At 40.3% G+C, this 25,627-nt stretch overlaps 1 protein-coding gene across 3 annotated transcripts in view; it reads left to right on the forward strand.

Moving 5' to 3' along the window:
• SEMA5A (semaphorin 5A) overlaps positions 1–25,627 on the forward strand; it is a 465,422-nt gene that overhangs the window by 365,503 nt on the left and 74,292 nt on the right. For all 3 annotated transcript variants that reach the window (XM_058564359.1, XM_058564361.1, XM_058564362.1), the window contains 2 exons: positions 11,560–11,677; positions 22,606–22,787. In XM_058564359.1, coding sequence (XP_058420342.1) covers positions 11,560–11,677; positions 22,606–22,787 — 300 coding nt within the window. The remainder of the gene's footprint in view (positions 1–11,559; positions 11,678–22,605; positions 22,788–25,627) is intronic.

Below are 25,627 nucleotides of genomic sequence, written 5' to 3' on the forward strand. Positions count from 1 at the left end.
TGACTCTTGAATTAGAATATTGTCATATATGCCTTTTGAATGAATGAATTTACATTGTCATTATATACACTGATTTATAAAATTAGGTGTTGTGTTAATTATTAAATTACATAGAGTAACTTTATACCCTAATATTTTCTGAATATCATGGTGTTTTCTTCAAACACTTACATATGATTTACTTTTTATTTGACACTCATCACAATTATGAGATAAGATAAACCTATCAGGTTATAGAGTTAACAGTTTATGGATGAGAGCTCAATCTGAATAAGAGGGAGAATGTTCAAAGAATCATCAGTCATGGAACAGAAACTAAAATTCCGAGTACTGCATGCCAGTCCAGGCTTCATTCAGCCCATAGGACCATAAGCCAAAGGCTGCGCATCGTGCGTCTTTCCAGGTCTGTGCAGCCTCCAGCATGGTGCCTGGCCCAAGACAGGATCAGCAAATATTTATCAAATTTAATAATGGACACTCAGCCTCTCTTTTCTCTGCTATTTTACTTCATAACCTAAAAGGAAAATCTAAATTCTTATGAAACAGTAAAACCCCCTTTACAGAAAAGTGTAGTGATGTAAAATGTTATCCAAAGAATTAACGCTTGGGCCTTAGGTGTTTGTTGTTGTTGTTGTTTTTGCTTTATTATAAAAACTAATTGGAGAGAGAAGAAAGTCTGAGAACCAAGAGAATTGTAATCTATATATAGAACAGAAGAGACATACTTTTTAAATTTTGCTTTATAAAACTGGAGGGAAAGATGGAACCATTAAGAAAAGACTTTGGCTCCATTTGTGAATGGGTATCTATTCACTCTAATCCAGTTAACCTGTAATAGTGCCATTTAGTTACAGAAATTAACAATTCATTAAGAAAATTAGTGTGGAAATTAGGATACTGAAGGACAATTATTGCTTGAAAGAACAAAGTTTTAAAAGGCGGAGTTAATAAATTGGCACCTTTATTAATTAAATGTTCTCCAAAGACAGCATCAGCCTGGTGGGAGAAACAATGTATAGAGAGAAATTGCAGGGTCCCCATGATGTCTACCCAGCGGAACAACTTTAGCCATTCGGTTATGAATCACATAAACATTCAGAAGGACATTTTGACATGAACCCATTTTACAAAGTTAATATTCTCCCTTCAAAATGAATTTAATATTTTCGAAATCGCAATATCTTGGGTTTTTGTTGGCATTGGCTTTGGTTTAGACTCCGAAGACTGTGGATTTTCCTTAGTTAATTCATTCATAGTATATTTATTGAACTTCATATGTGCCAAGCACCAAGGCAGGCCCTGAGTGTACGATGATGGATGAGGCTTCCCTGACCCTGTCTTCATGGAGCTCAGAGTCTAATGAGAAATTCTGGCGTAAATAAAATCTCCCAAATATGTATCATGGATTCAAGCCAAAGGGCCTTGGAGTTATCTTAGACTTTATCCCCAAATCAATTCATCATTAAAATCTGATCCTGGACTACACTAGGACCTAGTCTTGGAGGCTGACATCTCTGTCCAATTACTTTTTAAATTATATCTGAATCGTAACCAGTGTTCCAATCTTAACTTTCCAATAGTAAGAGAATTAATCACAAAGTTTTGGTATACTTATTCAAGGGGTTATTCTTACTTCCAATAGTAAGAGAATTAATCACAAAGTTTTGGTATACTTATTCAAGGGGTTATTCACTCAGTGGGTTATTGTTAAATGATGACTATGAAGACGTCTGTGTGATATGATAGTAATTGAAAAAAGCCAAACAATGTTATGCACATGCCATCATTACAACTATTTAAAAAATAGGAGGAAAAGACAAAGTACATTCACCAACGTGCTAATTACGACTGTGAAGGGCACATTGTAAGAGGGGGTCTGAGGTGGCTTTGGGGTAAAACACAGTGTCTTGCGGCCAAGTCACAAGGTAATACCCCTAGGTCCTGGGCAGGGTGGAAAAGGAAAGGTCAAAATCTGATAAGCAGAACAGGAACATGCATGCACTTGACTAGTACATTAAGAAATATAAATCTTACTACTGTTGTGTAATAATTTGGGAGAGATGTAGGTTTTGTGGGATCTGAAGCTTATGCAGCTTGGGAGGGATTCTCACTAAGGAAAAGAGTATTGAATTATAAATACAAAATGACTAGGGTCAATTGCAGGGCCTTATCAGGTCTCATGACGTAAAGAAGTTTAAGCTTTCTTAGCTTCATGGTAAATCCACCTTGGGCAATGACATAAACATATATTTTGATCCAAGTAGATAATATAAACAAAGAAAATATATGAGCGCCATCTTGTAGAGATGCCATGGGCTGCCCCTACAATCATAGGATTATGAGTACCCTTTTTTCTTCTCTTCTTTTGCCAAATATGTTAATATAGTCATATTATTGTTACAATGGATAATACATTTCTTAGAACAATAAAGTGTACTAAAACTATTCCATAGGTCAAATCCACTAGCAGAGCCCTTAGCTTTCCTTAGCTATGCATTAGCCAGCCTACAGTTTGGGGTTCACCTTTCTGTTCAGTTTCCTAAAAGTGTTCCTGTTCCCTAAATGGCAATCAGTGTTTCAGTCACTTGGATAAAGTTTGAAAATTGGTATACTTGCCAACCTTTTGTACCTCAGTTGAGTTTGAGAAACACACCTGAAGAGCTTACAGTGTAAGCTCCTGCTTTTGAGCTCCCAAGTTTAAAGCTCTGTAAAGAACTGCATAGGAAAGCGTGGGCTTGCAGCAGTTTTCTCAGCTCCGGGTCCTTGCACCTGAGTTATCTAAACAGCAGCTCCTTGGCTTTCATACACTGAGCTTCCCCTAAGATTTTATTTGCAGCATGGTCCAATTAGTTAATGATTCTTATGAAAATAGCCATTCCCATGTGTCTGCAAAACAGCTTGTGTAGGGAAAGATCATGAGCTTTGGATTCAGGTGGATTCTAGATAAGCCTTTGCTTGGTATGTGGTTATGAGCAAGTCACTCAGTGTGTTACTGAGGGCGAAAAGACAGAGACTAGGTAATGGGTCTGACACATAATCAGAATTCAGTACAACCTGGTTCCTTTCCTTTCCCACTTGAGTGTTATAGTCAGTTCATGTAGGTCTACTGAGCCAGCAATGCTAGTGAATCATCCTTATTCGCTCGCTACACACTCTGTGGAAGGCTTGATTTCAAATTTTCCCTCTGTACCAAATGGAAGTCGAAATCAAGCACAAAAACAAACACACACAAAAAAAGAAAAGAAAAAAGTCAGCGGCTCTTGTACGTGTGCTTTGCCTTCTTTGCCTGGATATACTTCATGTTGCCTCTGTACCAAACCAAAGGCAAACTGACCTGTCAAGAATTTGCTTTTCCACCTTAAACAAATTCCTATTGTCTGAGATGTATGGGGCCCATCAGGCCAGATTCTGCTCCTTGCATTAAATTGTTTACCTAGTTCTTGTCTGTCTGGGCAGTTGGATTGTCTGGCAGTTTGTGAGACTCTACCATGACCGCATTCTGTATGTGGGTGAGTGATGTTAGCATGGCCTCATCCAACTGGTAGAAGCATCCCTCAGTGGATATTCAGTAATCCCGTCTCAGGTGAACTTGTATCTGTGCATGAGGGGCTGAGATTCAGGCACCAATGGAAGCTGCACAGGACCAGAAGTGAGGAGAGCCAAGTGCTGACTTTTGCTGCTGTCCCCCCAGGCCCATCCCAGCTGTTAAGGAGGGCACGAGAGAATCCAAGTCCAAGGTAGATGCCACCCTTGCCATAACTGTTGTGCGAGATGGATAGATGCTCTTCCTCAGGGTGGGCTATGCTCCAGGGGAGGATTCCTTCGCCTAAGCCTCATTCACTCAGTCTTGGGCAGACTGTTGAATTGGGTGAATTATAAGGAGTCAGAACCATATAAATTTTTTCCTCTGGACTTATTGTCCTCTAGGGTCTTGTGTAAAAATTAAGATGTATTCCTTGACACCTTGTGCGTCCTTCAGATGCAACTGTTGACCCTTCAAACTCTCCTGTGTCTTCTGATTCTGCCCATTAAAACCTCATTCCCTTGAAGGTTTTCCCTTGAAGAAATACGAGATGGGCAAGAAATAATTGTGTCTTCATTTCTATCCTTGATTGGCTGGGGAGGAGAGGAAACTATGGGAGAGTGGACTTGGAGGAGCCTATAATTACTTCTATTTTACAGAAAGAGAGAACATAGCATACGGAAAGTGTAGGCTTTTCCCAGAATGAAGGAACTAGTGATTCTTTTCTTTCCATCTCAGGCACATGGACACAGCTTTTTCCAGTCATCACTCCCGGCAATTACTTCAACATCCTTGAGCTGTGAAGGGCTCATGTTGGCCATTCTTACTCCTGTGCCCCCTTTGTTCTGGTTTTGGTCCCTGAGTACAAAACTGGCTGTGGCTGAGGCTGCCTTCCTTGGAGAGCTTCATCCTGGGGACACACTTGGCCTTTCTAGAAAGACTTTATGTTTGTTCTAGAGCAAAGTTCACGATGACTGAGGCCCACCCGGAGGCCAAGATAAACAGCTCAGGATTCTGTGCATGCTGAGTGGATGAAGCGGGTCTGTCTGTATCATGTCAGAAGCCAAAGCTGGTCTCACAAGTTGATCTCAATTACTAGGTTCCAGAAAGCACTTTTGTTTTGCTTATTTCAAATGCCCTCTACTCTTTTAACTATTTTTTTTACTATCAATTTTCCAAAAATGCTTCACTATAAAATTTATATCAATCTTGTTTAGTTTTAAAACATATTTTTTGGGAAAATTTAAGTGTTATATCAGCTCAATAAGGTTTTAACTAGAAACCATTTGCTTGATATTGGTAGTATATATCAATTATTTAAATTTAATATTAAAAGCAAATTGAAATGTGAAACATCCTCATTGCACTCAACAATGTCATTTAATGATAAGCCAATAATGAATAGTTTTTTATATCTTTAAAGTTAGTGATTAATTGAAATTCTGGTTCATTAATTTCATCTACAAATTATAGCATGTAACATGAATTATTATTAAATGCCTTTAGCAAGTTATGCATAATGAGTATAAACATGTATTTTTACTAGTAATTATATCTTTGCTTACTTGGCATGTGTCCTAACTTTAAAATATGCTGTTACAATTGTGTCATGTCTCAGTTGGTCTTGGGAATTATAAATTAATCTTCTAGTAGCTTTCACTATCTGACACATCCTATAGGCCACGGCCAAATTTCGCATGTCTGAGCAAAACCCCAATATTTTATTCACAGGAGTACACTTCTCTGGAACCTTAAGGAAACCTCAGCCTGGCCAAGGTGCTCTGCTCACCTCCCTGATCATGCTGTATGCACATGGCTCCAGGGAATCTTTCCTGAGGCTGTCATGATAAGGGATGTGCTTCTCACTTAGCTAAATGCGACTTCATTCAAAGGCCTCCTCTTCCTGGACATCTTCTGGCCCACCTCTCTCTCCTCTGACTCCTGTGGCACCAATCGTCTGAGCTTCTCACTCAGTAGTTATCCCGCACCATGTTGTTGTCAGGCAACTTTCATGAATGTGTTCGTCCTCTCTCTCTAATTCATTCCTAGTCTTTGTGTCTTCAGTACATGGCATTGTGCCTTGCACATCCAAGTAGTCAAAAAATCATTGTTAATTGATCCAAATGTGTAGTTGAAATACTTTGCACCACTAAATAGAACATTGTGATGTTTCACATTGCCTGATTAAATAAAGAGCCTGTGGCATTCACAGATGTAGTATTTTTGGTATAGAATGAATTCAAACACTCCAGAAGTCGATAGCATATAATAACTTGTAATTATGTTTAGAGATAGATTAGAATAACTATATGCATCCCATCTCAAAAAAAACTTTGTTTTTCTTATTTACTACATGATATAATTTAATTCTTAAAACAGCCCTGTCAGGTGAATATTATCATGCCAGTTTTGCAGAAAAGGAAACTGAAAAAAAGGTATGTTCCATTTGGATTTACCAATTGAAGGATTTGTGGATGTCTTAGAATGCAATCCTCAGCAAGGTTATTGTCTAATTGGAATTTTTTTTTCAGTCTTATTTCTAGTAAGATAATTTTTAATGCAACTCTTAAAGTAAAAGTGGATTCTGATGTATATGGCAACATGATGGTTAGGAATAAGATGCCTCAGATTGTCTTAGAAATTAAAGCAAGGATCATTCATGAACAGATAAATTGATCCATCCCACTACCGTCAAAATGATAATAGAAATAAGTCCTGATATTTGACATGCGGCTTTTGCACAGTATTTGGAAATCTCTTTAAAGTGCACAGCACTTCCAAAGAGACCCTAAGTCTTTAATGGGGCTCGAGGGCTCTGCTGTTCTCCTGAAGTCAGCCAAAACCGAGCCCCCATTTATTCAGTTGTTCAAACTCGCCAGTTCCCTCCCACCTGAGCGCCTTCCTCAGGCTGAACTCACACCAAAATGTTCTGTTTTTGCTGACTCTCATCAAGTGGATCACTTCTATTCACCTCATTGTTCCTAGATTAAATGCCACTCCCCACATATTACATGACCCCAGACCCACCCATCTAAATGGGGTTCCCCCTTTTGGTCTTTCCTTTGCAACTGATTGTTAATATTTATCCGTGTAATTGTTTAATGTTTATTTCCTTTACTAAAAGGTCAATTCTTTGGGTGCAGTTGACTGTGTCTGTTCTATTTGCCACCATACATATCCCCACCACTTTCCAAGTCTGGTTCATGGCAGGTGCTCTTAAGTATGTGCTGAATGAATGAATGAAACACTTTTAACATCCATGTTTAATGAATGCATTTTGTTAATATGGCAAAAATTCTTAATATCAAAAATAAACTAATATAAAGCAATTAGTGTGACAGAAACACGCCAGATAAAGTCACTGATACTTAGATAATCTAATATGCAAGGGGATCATATTTAGTAATTAGCTACAAATTTCCAGAAATATGGTGAAAAGATTTTAATGAATGTACCTATTTTTCCTATTACTTAAATTAGCAAATAGCATAACTGCAAACTTTGAAGTGTAAAAGAAGAGTTTAGATAAATATTAATATACATTTAGCTCTAAAATATACTCATTAAATGTGTTTTAAAATAAGCCTTTGGATTCTGACCAAAATGTTTTCTGAATTCAGATACTTTCAAATACCAGGGCAATATATCAAATGAGAATAATCTAAGGTTATTAAAAAAATAAGGAAAAAATTTTATTAAAGAGATTCATCATACAAAGAAAAAGAGCTTCAAAGTGGAATAAAGAAAAGCCACTTGCATGCTGGCTGCGTTAATAGGAAGTCCATGATTCTGCACGTGGTCTCTTTAAAAGACCCACCTTCTAGAAATAAGAAGTTATGAAGACTTGTTTTTCCTAAAGTATAATTTAAAATAAAGGTAGAGCTCATCATAGTTTTGTCATGGTATAAAATATTTTAAGTGAGGAAAACATATTTATATATCAATGGTATTTTTAGTGAATGGGCGTTTGTGTTTGTAGAGAAGTTTTAGTATTTTAAGGGATAAGTGGAATGTTAAGACATGCAGAACTATCAGCATTATTGGAAGAAAGAGATGTTTTTACAAGCAGCTTTTCATTTAAAACAGTGTAAAATAGTCCTTGTAACCCTGTATTTCAGTTCTCCAGGCAGCTTTTCAAGGGGAAGCCTGGAGCAGGGTTAAGGAGTTACAGGAATTTTCCCCTTTTTGGAATTTTAATTTTGTCTAATGTTGATTTAAGAAGACATGTGAAAAGGAGTTCAGGCCTTGTGAATAATTCTCCAAGTGTAGCTTTGCCCTACTTGCCCAATAACATGAACGTGAGATCACACACAGAGAATTCTGGTGTGTGATACACGCTGTGGCATTCTGTCAGCAAGGAGTTACTCTCCGCTTCAGTTTGGCTCATTTAATGAGACTAGGACACTATCGAGTCAGATTTCACTGTCACAGCCAGATGAGGGCACAGCAGGGAGCAGAAGGGTTCTTAGTCCCTGCCCTTTGCCCAGGTCTGTCGCACTGGTCGCAGTTGGAGGAAACTTGTTCTGGGTATTTTCCTACAGAGCAAGGTCTGCATAGGCAGCGTTACTCAGGGAGAATTTGCTGACCCCAGGCCTAGTTACATTATGTGAAATATCTTATTTTGTATATACGAAAATGTACACTTTCCGTAGTCTTGAACAGTCGTTGGTTTATTCTCATCTTTCCTATCCCCTGCCAAAAAAAAAAAAAAAAAGGATATTATTAAATCAGTTATCTGACTTCAAAATGAGTTCTTAAAACTGAGAAATCTGGGGTATGTTTTATATAGTTTAAATACAGGTTAAATTCTACCCAGTGGAACTGATCATTGAAATGAACTTTTATTTAAAAGAGTAAATTATTAGAAATTATATTCCCAAACCTCAAGAACTAGAGATTTTGAAAAGCCAATGTTCACACTCTCTGTTGTAAACTTGTGTTTCAAAAAGATGTTATCTGAATTCAATAGAAAAAGGAAATAGAAACCATACATGGCTTCCTTGTTCTTCCTCCTAAGCCGTGGATCTGTTTGTGTTGGTGTGAAGTTTGAGAAATTTAGATGAAAAGTGTGTGTTTTTTGTTTATTTGTTTTTAAGTTTTAGGAGAGGGGGAAAGGAGAGTTACTAAAATACGTTTCAGATGGATCAAAGATGGGGTCAAATGAAATGATATTGTAGAAGAATCAGATGGAATTGTAGGTAAATGTTTTTATGACTTTTAAGTGTGGAAGCTCTAAGTACGCCACAAAATCCAGATGCTATGAAAGAAAAGATTCATAAAATTCACTACATAAAATTTTAAAATATTTGTATTTCAAGAAAAAATGTTCAGTGACAAATGAGAAAAATATTTGAAATACTATTGACAGAGGGTTAATCTTTTAATAGAGAAATTTTTGCTCCCAATGACCAGATAAAAAACAGTGAAACCAATGACCCAATCAAAAAAAAAAAAACAGGAATTATTTATAAATAGGAAGTTTACACAAATGGAAATACAGATAATCAATAAGTGTGCACACACACTAAATCTTAATCTCACAGCTTATAAAAAATATGACTAGAAAATTGTTTTTTCCTCTATCAGGAAGGGCTGAGTTAAAAAAATAGGCAATATTCAGCGTGAAACAGGGAGAGGAGAAAAAGGCACCCCCCATATTGTTAACTAGTACAAAATTATTAATATCCATAACTTTTAACTCACCAATTCCACTTATAGGATTTTATCATGTAGAAAATGCATACACTTATGTGCATTACAGCTTTACTTTTAAAGGATTTAAATGAGTGTTAGTTCATCAAGTTACAGAATACTATACAGGCATTAAAAGGAATAAGGTAGAGCTATATTTACTGACAAGGAAAGTGTCATGATATATCATTATCTGTGTGTACAATCCCCTTTGCATGTGTTACATTGCAGTTGTACATATAAACAACAACAACAAAATGTATGTGTATGTATAGCTATATCCACACTCATGCACACTTATTTGAATGGAGAAACTATCTCCAAAATGTATAAAAGTGTGAACAGTGCCTACTTCTGAGGAAGGAAGACTTTTAATTTGTTCTTTATAACTGTTTTGTTTGATTTTGTGTATGAAAGTAAGATGTGTGTGTTAGAGTAATGAAGAAGGAGGCCATTAGACTGAGGTGGCTCTGATGCCTCGGTAGCCTACACAAGCAAACCAAAACCCAAGCCAGAGTCAATGCACTCGCATCCCAGAAAATGAAACTTAAGAGCAGCCATCACAAACAGCCAGCTACGCTTTCCCAAATCAGGCAGCCACTGAAGCTGTAGCCAATCAAATCATTTCCTTGCTTTGCTTCGCTGTCTTCCCAATAAAATCCTCTCCTCTAGCTCCTCCTGTAGGTGGAGTGCTCCTAACCTGCCCAATTTGAATCAATGTGTGCTTAAAGAAACTCTTGAAAATTTTAATGTGCCTCAGTTTACCTTTCACATGTGCGTGGTCACTTATCAAAAGGTTCTATTGAGGTTACGGCAACAGGGAACTGCTTCACACCCCTTCCCACCCAAGGTAGTCCTGCTGTGAGAAGCTCCAATTTTAACCATTTCTGGTTGAACTTCTTTGGGTGGCTAATAAATAATAATTCCACAGTAACTTAATAAATAATAGTTTTATACCTGTATTGCTTGACTTATTGTCTTTAGAGAGATCTTCTCTAGCTGTGGGACTTCGACCTTGCCTTTCTCTGCTTTGGTTTCTTCATTTTAAAGTGGAAATAAATCTAATAACTGACTGAGGTACTATATTTGTCAGGTTCCGTGAGGTTTAAATGAGCTAATAGAAGTCCAGTTCTTAGAACAGTGCTTTATATGTGGTTAATGTATTTGATGTGTTAATTAGGATTATCTTATGTACTTAATATTAACGACTTGTTATTACTTATACTGCCTCCCTGGCCCTGTGGTTGATAGTTATGCTATGGTTTCTGGTCCTACTCTTGGTTAACTGGTAACTCTCTGACAGAGTCTCCCTTGCTGTAAGTGCACCCTACTTCTGAGAAGACATTGGCCCTTCCATGCTGCACTCACCTCCGTTTCCTCACATCGTTTCCCAAATCTGACCTCTTGACCTCTTGGCCCCTTCACAGAGAGAATCCCCAGGTGTGCAGTGCCCTGCTTGCCTGTGGGGTCATCTTCTGTATAATTTTGACTCTGTCACTGTCGTCTCTGTCTGCTTCCCATCACCCCATCCGCTTTCTTTTGTATTTATAACATAGGAGCCAAAATCTTCATCTAATCATGCCCTGGTTGTGTGTGAACTCTTTCATTTAGACAAAACTAAAATAAAATATCCACCATCTACAATACTTCTGATATAATATGTTGAATATTGTAGACAGAGCTATATTAAGCTATTATTAAATTGATATTTTTAATACATTTTTAAGCTATGATACTCAAGAGGAAGACTTCCTTATTTTATTAAATTTGAACTAACCATGTTAAAGGGTTTTGGGTGTATTTGCTTGTCCTTGGGCCAATTTCTTAAATTTTCTGTGCCTCAGTTTTCTCATTAGCAAAGAAAAAGTAATAATACCTCCTTCATTAGAGTTGTTTTAAGTGTCTAAATGATACAATAATTTGATATATCACAGTGGGTGCTCAACAAATAATACTTGTTATTAAGGGAATGATGATGATGATGATGCTGCTGCTGATGATAATGATGGTGATGGTGGTGATAACGGCAACTAGTATTTTTAGCATTGTAAAATTCTGACTTTAGCTTTGCCCATGACACCAGAAGGCTCATGTTGGGCCAGATAGTGATTTAGTAGTCTGCTCTGTATCTTAGAAAACATACAGATATTTCAGCCAAAATTAATTATTTAATTTTAATTGGATACTTCTGGTATGTGCAGATAGCTCTCTTCTAGTGTGCAGACTGAAACGTTGTTTCTCATGTAGTTCCTGTATCAACTCATTGGGGCCAGGCTTGCCTTGGTTTGCATCTGTTGTAGTAGGTAAAGCTGCCTCTCTGTTGACCCTTTGCTGTGTGTTTCCAGCACCTGCATTGGGGCCCAGGACCCTTACTGTGGCTGGGACGTGGTGATGAAGAAATGCACGAGCCTCGAGGAGAGCCTGAGCATGACGCAGTGGGAGCAGAGCGTCTCCACCTGTCCTGTAAGTGTCCACGTTCCCCGGCCTCTGAAAACACTGTCCGTGTTCTCATAGGAGAATCCAGCTCTCCTACGATCCTACCCTTCACTTCAATGCTGTCCACATGTTTTCTTGTTACAACTTTCCTGCAAATTCTGTCTTTGCTCTCTTAACTCATTCAGCTCTTAGCTTGCGTGAGAGCCACACGGGATATTGTCCTATGCTTTTTGTCTGTTTTGAAGAAAAATATCTTAAGAGAAAACACTGCTGGTTTGAAAATGGGGTGTAATATCTCTGTTTTATTCTTGGATTTTTATCTCCAGAGTTTGGTGTGGACTGTTTTGCCCCTCGTAGCATTAATAAAATAGTAACTTTCATACCCATCAGTTTCCCTTGGGAGCTGTAATTCCAGAAGCTGAGATAAGTAGAGTTTTTAAAAGAATAAACTAAAGGATATTCCATTGAATCCCATGTGGGACAGTCTCGTAGATGCTGCTCAGGGTCATGGGAAGGTCTGGGAGAAACAGCCTAATATACATTCCCACAGTGAACCCTGCAGAATGAGGAGAAACTCGCCTGCATTTAGAGCCAGACTCTGAATCCAGGAAAACAGATGCCACAACTTCCTTTGGCAGTTTATTTGTTTGGGTCCTCACTTGTAGGAATCAGCTTATTTTTTTTCCTTTATCTTTAGAACCCTCAATCAATTACTTAATCAAGTAATCTCAAAATTTTTTTTCTATCTGAGAATATGAGCAACAGCTATTAACTTTCACATTTTTGAAAATGTCTTAAGTCACTGTGCTGTCACATAACTGCTGATCTCTGTGGCTGTCAGCTTTAGCATACCTCTCAAGACAGAGGTGAGAAGAGAAGTGGCACATTCCATTATTTGAAATCCATGCTGTCTCTCCGATACAGTAGAACTGCCTGAGGCGTCTGAACAGTCCGTCTGTTTCCTCTCAAGGAACATGCTCTTTCCATTTTCTAAGCCACGTATTCATGAAGCCTGTCCTTCGATTTGTAAGTGGGAAGATCAGGCAGAGAGACGTGAGGAAGGTTGGGCTATTAAAACCAGTGTCATTCCCCAAATGTAGACACAAGATCTGGGCCTTTCACTGCACAGGTGTGTGTATCACCACATCCAGGCTCTGGACATAGCTTTGCAATGGAGCTAGTCCTTTGGGTTATTTAGCTTCAGATCTCTGATTTTAGAAGCAAACTTTTCTGCAGTGTCTCTTGAAATTGGTTAGAAAAATGCCAGTGTTTGTGTTAAGTCCCTTCTGATTTCTGAACAATACTCTAAAAGCTCAAAGGTGTTCACCTTAAATTCCTTGCAGCTAGAGAAAACATAAAGTGCAGTATCTGAAATGTAGCCCTGAATTACGGATGTGTACTTTAGAAGAATAAGCCCGTCTTATTCCAGATGTTTGGCCTTGCATTTTTAATGGTAAATAGAGCAGAAGACTATAATAGCAGTTCTTAAGCAATAAGGGCGCTGGTCTAGGACTCAATGTTGTTTTAGTGGATATCTGAGATGTGCTTAATTATATAATGGGAAATGTGCACTCACCCACTTGGTTTCTAACAAATATGTGTCTTGTATATTTCTACAGTAAAAAAATGGAGATGATCCAATATTTAACAAGCGACCAGAGAGTTGTCACTAAAGTTGTTTCCTTCTACTGAGAAGACAGTTTCTGTTATAAACTCAAGGAAGGTCAGAGGGAGAGGTGGACCTGCCCAGTGTCAGAGCTGCCCCCTCCATCTCTGCTTTAAAGATGTAGCCGAGATGTGATCTCTGATCCTCTGTCCATAAAACACACATAACAAGGTCTTTTTGCTTGTGCAAGGTGATTTTATTATATAAAACCGTTCTGATCATCATTCTCAATGTAATCTGTCATTTATCAAGATACACTTTTCATAAGAATGTACAATGCATCCAACAACAGACAATAAATTATGTCACTTTGAGCAAAACACAGTGAATAAAATCATATATTTTTCTGATTTATGTAGGCTATCATATAGAAAATGGGAAATCCCATATTACCTAACTACTATTTTAATTATACATCCCTTTCTAAAAATATCTAAGAAAGAAATGAGCTAGATGAAAATCATTAGCATTAACATAGAGAAGTCTTAATTTAGGTATTTTTAAAAATGTAATTTGCTTCTACTTTTTAGTTTTTGACTGAAATGGAAAAAAGGATTAATTTTATTGGCCAAATCTACCATATTTCATTTCTGATATGCCGTTGGTTGTGAAGTATACTACTGTTTTATATGTTGCTTGGAAACAAAATGCTGCCATGGATTGCAAGATGCCAACTGATTTTAGAGATGTTAAAATATATATATAAATCTTGTAATCAGTTAAATGCTTTTCTTTCTTTATCTACATATCTGTATTCAAAGAAATTAAGCTTTATAAGCTGAGGGATTTTTTGAGTGAGACCAAAGTGTCTTATATCCAGTGTAAAAGCCCAAGTTGAATAATCAAAGAAGAGCTCCTCTTACACCGAGCTCAACAAGTTAGAGGAATGTTGAGGGTGATGAGTTAATATCAGACCCTGTTGTGGGAACCTACCAAGTAAATCTTCACAAACCGCAGACCAATGACATAGCACAACTGAGTTTCCCAAAGTTAGTGTCCAAGTCAAACCTCACACAGAGGCCGTGATATGGGGCTTAGATCTTTTGCTCTCCAGAGAGTTCACATTGGTGATGGGACCCCCCCCAGAAACCTTCCTAGGGACTTAGTGACTTACAGACCTATTTTCCACTAAAAGATCCCTATTTAAAAGTGTTTATGGATTTCTGTCCAGGAAACAGGGCAATAGCTGACTGACTTATTGATTAATATTCTTTTTGTTTAATAATTGTAATTGAAAACATCGTTCTCAGTTTAAGATATTTGAAGTGCTCAAGCAAGCTCTAAGTTGACACATCTAGAGTGATTCAAATAATACATATGTCCTGCATAATTTGTAATGTTGCTTAACAAGGATAATGTAGTCTTAAGAATCTACCTTATTTATGCATGAGTACCATCCACATCTTTTGTGGGTACATGATTACCAGCATACCATGTCATACAATGAGTCCTTGTTCCAAAATACATCATGCAGTAACTAGCAAAATACGTAGACCAAATAAGCACCTGAATGTCTCTTTACATTACAGGATTCTTCCCCAGCTACTACGTAATTAATGTTGTTAGAGTGAAAGGGGACTTGAGCGATGATTGAGCCCAAAGCCCTCCATTTAGATGGCAGCACCATAGACCAAAGTCTAAAGAGTTTGCATAATGTTCTAAATGTACATTGGGAAAGAAATCAGGACTTAAATGTAGTACTTCTGACATTGTCCTTAATCTACAAGACAATGCCATTCTCAGCTGTCAACATCTCCCCAAAGCAGTGGCTGATAGGTGGACCCAGTGATAGGTGACCTGGTAGTCACCCTGCATATTATGCTCAGATAGCCTGCAAGGTATTACTTCTGAATTTTATAATGAAATCTATTATAAGAGAAGGAAAAGGGAACTACAGTTAATTGTGTGTCTAGACCATGTGCTCAGTGCTGTGTTAGGCAACTTTCAATGGACTATCTCATTTAATGTTCATGATGACCCCCAGGAATGGACATTATTGCTTCCATTTTATAGATGAAAGAGCTGGGACTCAGAGGCAATAAAGATTGCCTCTATTTACCCACCCTATCAGAGGCCACACAGCGCTCCACCTTAGTTCTCCTCAAGCGGCTATCTTTCTTTCATGTATTTCATTTATAGAGATAGACTTAGGGATGATATTAAGTTGATGTCATAACATGAGACCAGCCTTTCCAAGGAGCATATCCACTATCCTGTTTTGTTACAATCTCTGACAAAAGGTACGTGCAACTTTGAAAGTAAATAAGGAAAGATCTTTTAACTTCTGAAAAAAACATTCAAAGAGGAAATATAAAACTTCAGTTTAATCACAAGATAATGATGGTTGGAGTACAGTAAGAACCTAAAGATATGCTCCAGGGACCTCTGGACTCATCAAATGCGTCTGCATCCTTGGTCAGTTGGGAATTAATGAATTGAACATGAATGAATCAAACATGGGATTATGGATTGTGCTTGTTAACAAAAATTGGATCTTCCTCAGCTAGCTCTTGGAAGTCCATTGTTTCCGAGGTGAAGGTATTTGCTAGGTGAAGGGAACTTTGCTATTACACAATCGGCGATAAAAGTATGTGAAGCTGATTTCCATGAGACTCTCACCAAAGAAGAATCTCAGAACTGCATCACAGAATGAAGTTGCTGAGATCACAGGCTCTGGATTTAGCTAGTTTGGACTGATTCTAGGGTCTTCTACAACCAGTGTGACTTTGAGCAAATTGAGCCACATCTAAGCCTCAGTTTTCCTATCTGTAAAATGGGATGTAGATACTAGGGATGTTGTGAAGATTCAAGGAATTAATACATATAAATCACTTGACACAGTGCGGGCCCTCCACTAAACTGCCTATATGTGGTTTATATTTTACTATGGCTCAATATTTAATATTTAATAATATAGAGCACATACCCCAAGTAGAAAGTCATTGGGCAGAAACTCAGAAGGTTGTACAACCACAGAGAATTTATTTTAATAGCTTTCTTGCTGACGTCTAACGAAAGCTGAGAAAACATAAAAGTACTTACTCATATGGAAAAGTAAAGCAGCAGAACGCACCCCATTATTCATGGATCTATTTCCTAGGCAGATTCTCAAACTAACATACTCAGGGTCAAAAGGAGCATGTGGTTAAATGCAATGCAGAGATCCCTCATCCAGCTGTCCTCATGCTTTTCTCAAGATTACAAGTTCTTCTTGCTCCAAGATTTAACAGAAGCACTGCAATGGCCCTGGATTGAAAATACTCTCCCTCAAAGTCTGCAGCTACCCTGCCCTTGGCTGAAAAATAACCGTTTTATTTTTTCTATCTCATTCCTCTCCATTCTTTCATTAACCGTCACTTATTTCAAGTTCTCTCTCTTTTCCTCTGTCACACTTATCAGCTCATCTTTTGCCCATCCATGCATTTGGAAAGAGAACATTTACAGCATCTCTTTGCCTAGGACCTTGTTATCTTATGCCAGTGCCAGAAGAAAAAACAAGGATGCCTAGTGCAGTGGTTCTTGACTGGAGGGAATTTTGTCCCCAGAGACATTTAGCAATGTTTGGAGAAATTTTGGTTGTCAGAACCAGGGGTGGTGTGATATTGGCATCTGGAGGGCGGGGCCAGGGATGTCACTAAATATGCTACAATGCACAGGGCAGCCTCCACAGCAAAGAATTATCCAGCCCAAATGTTGGTAGTACTGAGGATGAGAAACCCTGGTCTCGCAGAAAGGAAAAGGCAGACCAGCATTTCCAATTACATTTTCCAAACCGCTGGTTGTGCAATCTTTGGAGATTTTATAAAAATTTTCTTAAATCTTAGTTTGCTTTTTCTGTTAAAATAGTATATAAAGACTGTACCCAATAGGATAGCGTTTACCTAAAAGAAATTGAATTCCCTGTGAATAGGGCCTTAAAAAGACTATTTTCATTCTACAATGATGGGGAGGCTGCAGTTTCAGGGCTGATTCTGCTGCCCAGTTCGGGGAGGCACTGAGTGAGGCACAGGTCTCTTACTTCTCCAGGCTTCTCCTCTTGCTCACAGGAGTGTCACGCATCGCATCCTCACATAACGGTATCCAAAGCAGGAATGATGAAAAGGAGCAGAGAAAGAGTGTTCTCCTCTTATCTGGAGAAAAGTAATTTCTGGAAGCCTCTTGAAGACCCTTCTTGAGTCTCATTGGCCAGAATCACGTCATATATCCATTCTTAGACTCAGCACTGGCCCAAATGAGTGGGTTTGCCATGACTGGCTTAGACCAGTTGGGATTCGCCCCCTGGCCTGGGGCCTGCCCTTTTCAAGGCCATGGCTGATGGTGCCAACCCAACCCTGCCATGGATACCTAATCTCCCCTGGAGAATGGTGTGGAACAATTCCCATGATGAATGCAAAACTCCTTTCACTCAAAGGATTTCCTTCATAAAACTCATCCACCATGACGGGTGTTCTTGCCTTAGGCTCTTTGGGCTGCAGAAACGGAGATTCTCAGATTCCCTCTAGAATTTGAGATTTATTTTAAGGGAGCACGTGGATTGGATCAGGAACCTCAAAGTTGTTAGCAATCAGGGCAGCGACCCTCGCTCTTTCTCTCCATGTCTGTCTGTCTGTCTGCCTGCCTGTTTTTCTCTCTCACATTTGCTTGTATCTTCCCTATATTCATTTCATTTCCATGACCTTACTGATAAATTTAGCTTATTTAGATAAATTTAGAAAACTCCCTCGGCTGTGAGTTTGACCTGTGGCCTTACAGTTCCATTTCCACAAGTCACTAACTTATTCTTTCAGTTTGCCAATTTCTAAATATTTTTCCATCATAAAATGTCCTCTTTCAGCATTCTGAATGATTTCTGTTTCCATCTTCATTCACTCGTCACCATCATGTCGTGTTTACTCCTGACCTCACAAATCTTCCATTTTTCTGTATTCAGATTTCCTCATGAGGTCTTTTAGCTAAAGAGATCCTAACAATCTCTGTGCCCATTTCGTTTGTATTTTAGGTGAAGAAATGTAGCCCAAGGGGGCTCTGAGAGAGTCTTCTTTGCCCCCAATCCTCTAATCTGTCCCCCAATAATCTGTCCTTTCAGAAGTTTCCAGAAAATATTGGGGGGATTCATAACCCTTCAAAAATCACAGAAGCATCCTCTCCCTACATTACCCCTCACATCTTCACCGGGACAAAGGCAAATGGAAGAGACCAGATATCTCACAGAGCCTCTCATAGACAGTGAAATAGGTTGCTATGCTGGTCAGTCCCCACTCCCCTCCCCATCTACTCTCTGCCCCAGGGACCTGACCTTCCCCTTTTCCAGATGGCCCCCTCCCAGTTTCTTGTTGTCATGGGTTCAGCCAATGGGAGCCATGGGCGGGAGGAGAGGCTGGGCTATTTCTTCCTTGCCCTCCTTCAGCCCAGGCTGCAGTTTTGGCCGGGGCTTCATGCCTCTGGCAGCAGCTCCTGGCAGGCTGCCCCTCTCCAGGCTCTGTCTATCCCTCACCCAGCCCTGTAACCTGACCTCCCCTCTCCCTGACAGGCCCAGCATAGTCACAGCTCCCGTTGTTGTTGGTCCCTGGTGGCCTCAGCATCCCTTGATGGTTCTCTTAACCCAGCCCACACTTCTTCCCAGAGTACATTCAGTGCATTCTTTTCAAAATCCCGTGGACTACGGTTCTGTTTCCTGCCAGGGTCATAAATGCAATTACTTAAGACTTAGATCTTCATCTCTGGGACCCCACCTGTCTCATGAAGCCATGTTGTTTTATGCTTTATAAATTGTGGGGTCCCCTTTTCCTGACACTCCAGTAACATTCTGGAGGCTTCTGGCTCCTTCTGGACTGTCTTGGAGTCTAGTCCACAGAAAAGCAGGCCTGCAGAGGAGGATTTTTTATGTAAAACTGTAGGGTCAACAAGATGCATTAAACTACGTGGATGTTGATATTCTGAGTAAATATACTATTTTGGTTGTTTTTTCGTGTTGTTTTGATTTAAAAACTCACTTTTAGGCTCTTTGGATTTTTGCACCATTTTCAATGAGCTGTGACACGCATGTTTTTGTGCTTGTGTTTGGGGTGTTAGGAGGGCCAACCCCCTGCCCATACATCATACACAGGGCAGCCCTGTGGTACCCACCTGGCGCAATCCAGTCTTGTGCTCTGAAATCCCTTCTCTCCATGGTTTACCCGCTCACCAATAACTAGCTCAGTAGAGGAAACTCGCATCCTGTACAAATCCAGCCAATGAGCCAAACCTGTCAGCAGTTTGAATATAAGTTATGAAATGTTTTCAGTGTGAAAATATCCCAAACCGTGGAGGCTTCTCTTCTCCTTGTCCTTCCCTGAGAATTCTTGTCCTTGATTTCCCTTTCCAGCCCAACACCTGCATGCCAGAAGCAGGTGAGGAGGCTACAGATCTGTGCACAGATGAGAACTGAGCTCCTTCATGTCCAGATCCGGGTCTTGTCTCAGGTAGATCATTGTTCGGATGCCATGAGGGAGGCACGTGGAACGTATTTGTGTTTCTGAAACCAGAATGGAACTCGGCCTCATTTCCGCGTGATCCATGCAACACTTGTACTTCCAATGGGCTCTTCGCTAGGCGGTGGTCACTGTGCCAACCACCTGACGAGTACTCGGGTGTCGTTTTCCTCAGCCCCCAGCACGGTGTGAGGGGAGAAACTCTCATTGCTCCTCTTCACCAGGGAGGGATCTCCACCTGCAGGGCAGGTAGCTGGGGGGTCAGCACCCACATCCGGCCCGCGCAGCACCCTGAGAGCAGAGCAGGGGAGGGGAGCTGGCTCTACACGACTCCCCAGAGCCAAGTTCACCCAGCCCCAGACACAAAATAACAGTAGTGACCAGTATGAGTAGTCAAAATAGTATGGGCCTGTGTTGTGTGAATATTATACAAATACTCTCTGATCAGCATTATTCCCTGATGCTGCCTCCGTGAACAAGTGGCTTGTGCTTTTTACAGTGGAAAGGATAAAGCAGCGTTAACAAAGCAGGCAGGTGTTGGGATTTAAAAGCACGTGAGGACTGTTAGCATGAGTACCCAGTGGAATCACAGTGGGACATCAACTCGTCCCTTTTCTCCCTACACAAGAGCCCTTTGGGCCAAGGCAGGAGGAGGGCTGCGACACGGGGGGAAGAGGAGGGCTGAAACTCCCAGGTGGTGGGACCTTTGATCTTTAACAACCGCACATTCGGGTGAATAATTAGTGGTTTGAATCAGCTCGTCACAGAGGTCTCAGTTCTCCAAGAAAACACTACGGTCTCCAGAGAACCTTATGGTCAGGATAGGAGTTGCGTTTTTATCCCAGCTGGACAGGTGGTTATAGGGACTTTGGAAATGGGGGTATTTTCCTCTTGGGAGAAATCGGCCTTTGTACGTCACTCTTACTCTGGGTAGGATCTGGTGCATCACATTGAATCCAGCAGATCATGCAGTTCCATACCCTCCCTTTTGCCATGACTTCTTATAGAAATAGCCAGGTGTCGTTAGTGGATCTAAAATGTTAGAGTATTGATGAGAAAGGAGGAGGGATGGAGTCATAATTGTGGCAGCTGGAGATGACCAACTGGCCGTGTCAGAGGAAATGGACACGTTCAATGTTTAACTCTTTCCTGTTGTATTTGGAGAAATGATGGAGCACAGGTAAATATCTCCTGTATTTTCACACGTAGCATATGGTGTTGGCATTATTCTGAAATGGGGAAGTACAGGTACAGTTTGCAGCCACAGAAGAATTAATCGTCTCCTCCATGGAGTCATCTCTTGTGGGGGTGATGAGTCTTTTAGAGTGTAATGAATAGTTCAGGGCAGGAACCTTTGGGCAACCTACACAAGTAGATCACACAATCAGATCTCTTCTTCATCATATTTTCTAAGAAATGCATAAGTCCCCATATTCAATTTAGGAGGTTTGGACTTTAGGCTGTCTGTCCCCTTTCAGGGGGAAGCTTCCCCATGAGTCTCAAATCTTGTGAACACTCTGTAGCTTCTGAGAAAATCTACCCATCAGATTTTATGTGAAGTAGTCCAGTCTTCCATGCCCACACCTCATCAGCCCAGGTGACTGCCAGAGCAGTCCCTTCCCTCCCGCAGTGCCCTCAGAGCTTGCACATCACTGTAACACCCGAGTCCTCCCTGCTCTGACCCTACCTTGTGCTCCTTTGTCAAGCGTTGCTGCCCCTAGACCACCTGCTCTCCTCCCAACAACAGGGAACAGCCTGTGTGCCTCTCAACGTTGGGTGGCTTCATTCCTCTTTGTCATTACTCAAGCTTCCCTCTGCTTTGACAGCCCTCGCCAACTCTTTTTCTGGCACCTCCGTCACCCTTTAAGCCCCAGCACAGTCTCCTTATTGTCCTTCCCACTTCCCATGAGCTGTTGAGCATCCCTCTCTGCTCCCACAGCCCCTGCTCATGGCTCCATCACTGGATTTTTCCACACGTTCTCTAGCTCTTTCTCGCCACTTATAAACTCTTAGAGGGGGTTAGAGTGTGTGTTTCACTGGGTTTGAGTTCCGGTTGCTTAATAGGCACTCTTCTAATATATTATAAATAAAAAGTCAGTTTGAGGTGACTTTTGAGCCAGGCCAGGTCTTAAATGACAACAAGTTGGCCAATCTTTCATTTTTTTCGGGTATGTAAAAATACAACAGAGTTGTGCATCTGTGATTTTTCACTCCAATTCTTCTTTTTTCTTGCATTTCTCAGATTAGTGGACAATTCTGCATCACCTGATTGCCAAGTCATTAGCATCCTTCACTCGCCCCCCTCCTCCTTCTTCTCCTCTCCTGCCTCCTCCTTTCCCCCTCCTCCTCCTCCTCCATCACTGTCTTCACCAATGACCGCTGCTGTTTTTTTTGAAATACTTCCCCATTCATTCCTTTTTTTTTTTTGAGGAAGATTGGCCAGATGCTAACATCTGTTGCCAATCTTCCTCTTTCTTTTCCTTTTTTCTCCCCAAAGCCCCAGTACATAGTTGTGTATCACAGTTGTAGAGTTGTATCTGTTCTATATGGGATGCTGCCTCAGCATAGCTTGATGAGTGGTGAGTAGGTCCGTGGAAAGGATCTGAACCTGCAAACCTCGGGCCACCAAAGTGGAACTCGGGAACTGAACCGCTGTGACACCGGGCCGACCCCACCCCCTCCCACTGTTCTTTCCTTTTTATTGTAATATAAAATATTCTGAATGGGTTCTGATTGTCTTGTGAGAGATCTTTCATTTTTTCTCTGTTATGATTACATCCTAACTCTTTCTGACATCCTCACTTGTACCTGCTTCCTAGACGAGGAATCTCACCGTGGATGGGCACTTTGGTGCGTGGTCTCTGTGGACGCCCTGCACGCACACGGATGGCAGCGCCGTGGGATCCTGCCTCTGTCGCACCCGCTCCTGTGACAGCCCAGCCCCCCAGTGTGGTGGCTGGCAGTGTGAGGGCCCCCGCATGGAGATCGCCAACTGTTCCAGGTGTGTCCCTCCCAACACTCAGGTGTCCTCCATGTGTAAACTCAGATGTAGAGGCATTGGGGAAATCATTCCTAATGTACACTCTCTTCACAAGGAAGGTGACAAAAAGACAGGGACACTGAAAAAATTGCATGATCTCTGGAAGGAGATTTTAAACTCTAAATTTGATTATAAATCTAAACCTATTCACATGTTCCTCGTTAGATTAGGAAAAATATTTCTAATTTGCATGATGTTATTGGCTTGGTCGAGGGAGACGTCCACATTAATTAAAAATCTTTTCTGGAATATATAGACTAATGGTCCCTTCCTGGCAGAACACAATATATTTGTTGTGAACTGGCCTAATCCACTTGGCTCTTTACAGTTGTCTCTCTTTTGACAGCATCAGTGACCCCAATGGTTAGAAGTAAGTGAGTGCTACAGGCCTTTCCTTCCTGACCTTGCAAGAATGAAGGCAAATCTTAGATGAAATTTGGCCGCACATGCAAAACTGTGATGTGGCCTGTTCATGTAAATGATGGAGTCTCAGCTCCCTTGAGAGGTTCACATAATGCAGATGTGAGGCTTCTGACAGCGGGTCAGCCAGCCCTCTAGTCAGACCAGGGAAAGGCATCCTCTGTCATGGCAGACATTACGCAGAGAGCCCCCAGGCTTGCATCCAATTCATTCAAGGACAAAGATGCATGCATAGTGCATCAGCTCATCCACTCTTGGACACCACTTAATTCATCAATCAAAAATTATTCCTAAAAGCCCATATTCTAATAAGTGACCCTCTCATGCCGATTCAAAAGCGATATACATTGTTTCAAGCAGCCTCCTCTGGAGTGAGAGCACCAATGAAAGATAGTTCCGGTAGTTTCACAAGCTAACTACCCACCCTGGAGTCGATATTCCTGACTCTGTAGAGGACAGGTCTAGGGTCACTGAAGCCCATGTGCCCCACATATATCGCACTGTGATGGCACAGCTCTCATTCACAGTGTTTGTACTTGGACACTTGGGTTTCCGGGGCACAGTGGTCTTCATAGAAAATTGCTCACCTGCCCCCTAAAAGAACGTTGATGAACTAGATACCTACTCAAATACTTGTAGGTTGGCATCTGATTTTTTTTCATCAGAAGTTGCAAAGATATAATTTCTGTTACATCACTATTTAAATGTGTAAATGGAATCTAAATACCATAGTGATTTGGTAACCACCTTCCCATTTAAAAAATTGCTGAGCAGCCTCTAATTTAACATTCAGAAATTTTACATGTTTCTTTTTTCTCTTTAATTTCCTATTTCCATTCTATTTCCCGTATGGAATCTTATCCTAATATATTATGTTTTTATGTTAGAAAGTCTCACATTGGTCACCCTATCATACTTCTCTGCAACTACCACAAAAACAAGTTATATACATGAAATTTTAAAAAGAACTTTCATTTCTGATAACCATAGACTTTATATTTTAAATATATATTTTGAAAATTAGCACACAATTAATCTAAACATCATGGCTATTACACATTTTGACAAATAATTATGTATTTAACATTAAAAAAATGAGATTTTATTGGAAATCTATTCCTTTTTGCAATTGTTTTTAACTCCCAATTACTTCTTTTATCCAGGCATGAATGCAACTTCTTGCCTTATTTGGGGAGGGCTTAGCATCAATTCCATTCTTATTTTTTATGTTTCTAGTTATAAGTGCTGACAGATATTACTCACATAAGTAGATAGAAATGTAAGATTAGAGCATTTTCTCTCACTTCTCCGAATTCTTTACAAGTTATCTGCCAAAAACATGGTAATCTAACATCAAAGATCATTTTTAAGGCCCTGTATCAGTTGATAGCCTGTTTATGTTGGCCTTCAATTTTGTTGGAAGCAAAAACTTGGAAACCACCTAACTTGCAAACCAATTTTTTTTCTCAGTCAGTACTGTCAAGTACTTCCTCAATTTGAGCTGAGTACATCAGAAAGCCTTTAAGAAGACTGATCAAACAACTCTAAACTAAACCTGTTATTCTTTACATAGAGGCCCCTTGTTTAGCCCAATATACTCAGAAAGTGTTGTGAAATTCAAAATATTGTTAATTCAATACATTTTTCCAATATAATATTTTTGATTAAATGCTTTTATGGCATCACATCATTTAAATATGTTTTTTCAATATGTTGGAGGAGCAGATTAAGGACATTCAATTTATAAAAAGAAACCCACAATGCAGAGTAATTAGCTAAGCCGGACTTTATTATCAAAGCAGGGCCAAGTCAGACTTACTATCGATCAGAAAAATCTGGTTTCATTTCATAATTAAAATAAAATTTGAATGTGCATCCTCATGACACCCTGTCACTTCTGAATTCTAAATCCTAGGGAAGGAGAGAGGGAGAGTGGAATGGAGAGAGGGAGGGAGAGAGGGAAATATAACCAGCTAAATAGAAAGGTAACATCAAGGGAAGGCCTGGCAAGAGTTTGTCATCTGAATGAAATAGGTCTCTGCAGTCTTCCATTTTTCTTACCTACGCCTTCCTTTACGGGACTTTTCTGTAGGAGCAAAACCTGTGTCCGTCCTGGGGTGGTCAGGAGTGCCACTCTGATGCAGAGGTTTGTGTGCAGAAGTTAATTGGCGAGAGCCCTGAGCATCACCACTGTGAGGCAGGGAGGACTCAATGGTGCTGCAGGCCCAATAAAGAGCTCAGCTGAGCCCATGGGGAGCTCCGTAGCTGGAAAGGCCCTGAATGGTGTTAGACCCTCCCAGCTGACAGTCAGAGCCGCCCACACTCTCAGCGGCTGGAGAAAGGAGAGCCTCAGTCCTCAGGGCACACTGTGTGGCACAGCC

The sequence above is a fragment of the Diceros bicornis genome, chromosome 20, assembly GCF_020826845.1.
Source record: "Diceros bicornis minor isolate mBicDic1 chromosome 20, mDicBic1.mat.cur, whole genome shotgun sequence".
Classification (NCBI taxonomy): domain Eukaryota; kingdom Metazoa; phylum Chordata; class Mammalia; order Perissodactyla; family Rhinocerotidae; genus Diceros; species Diceros bicornis.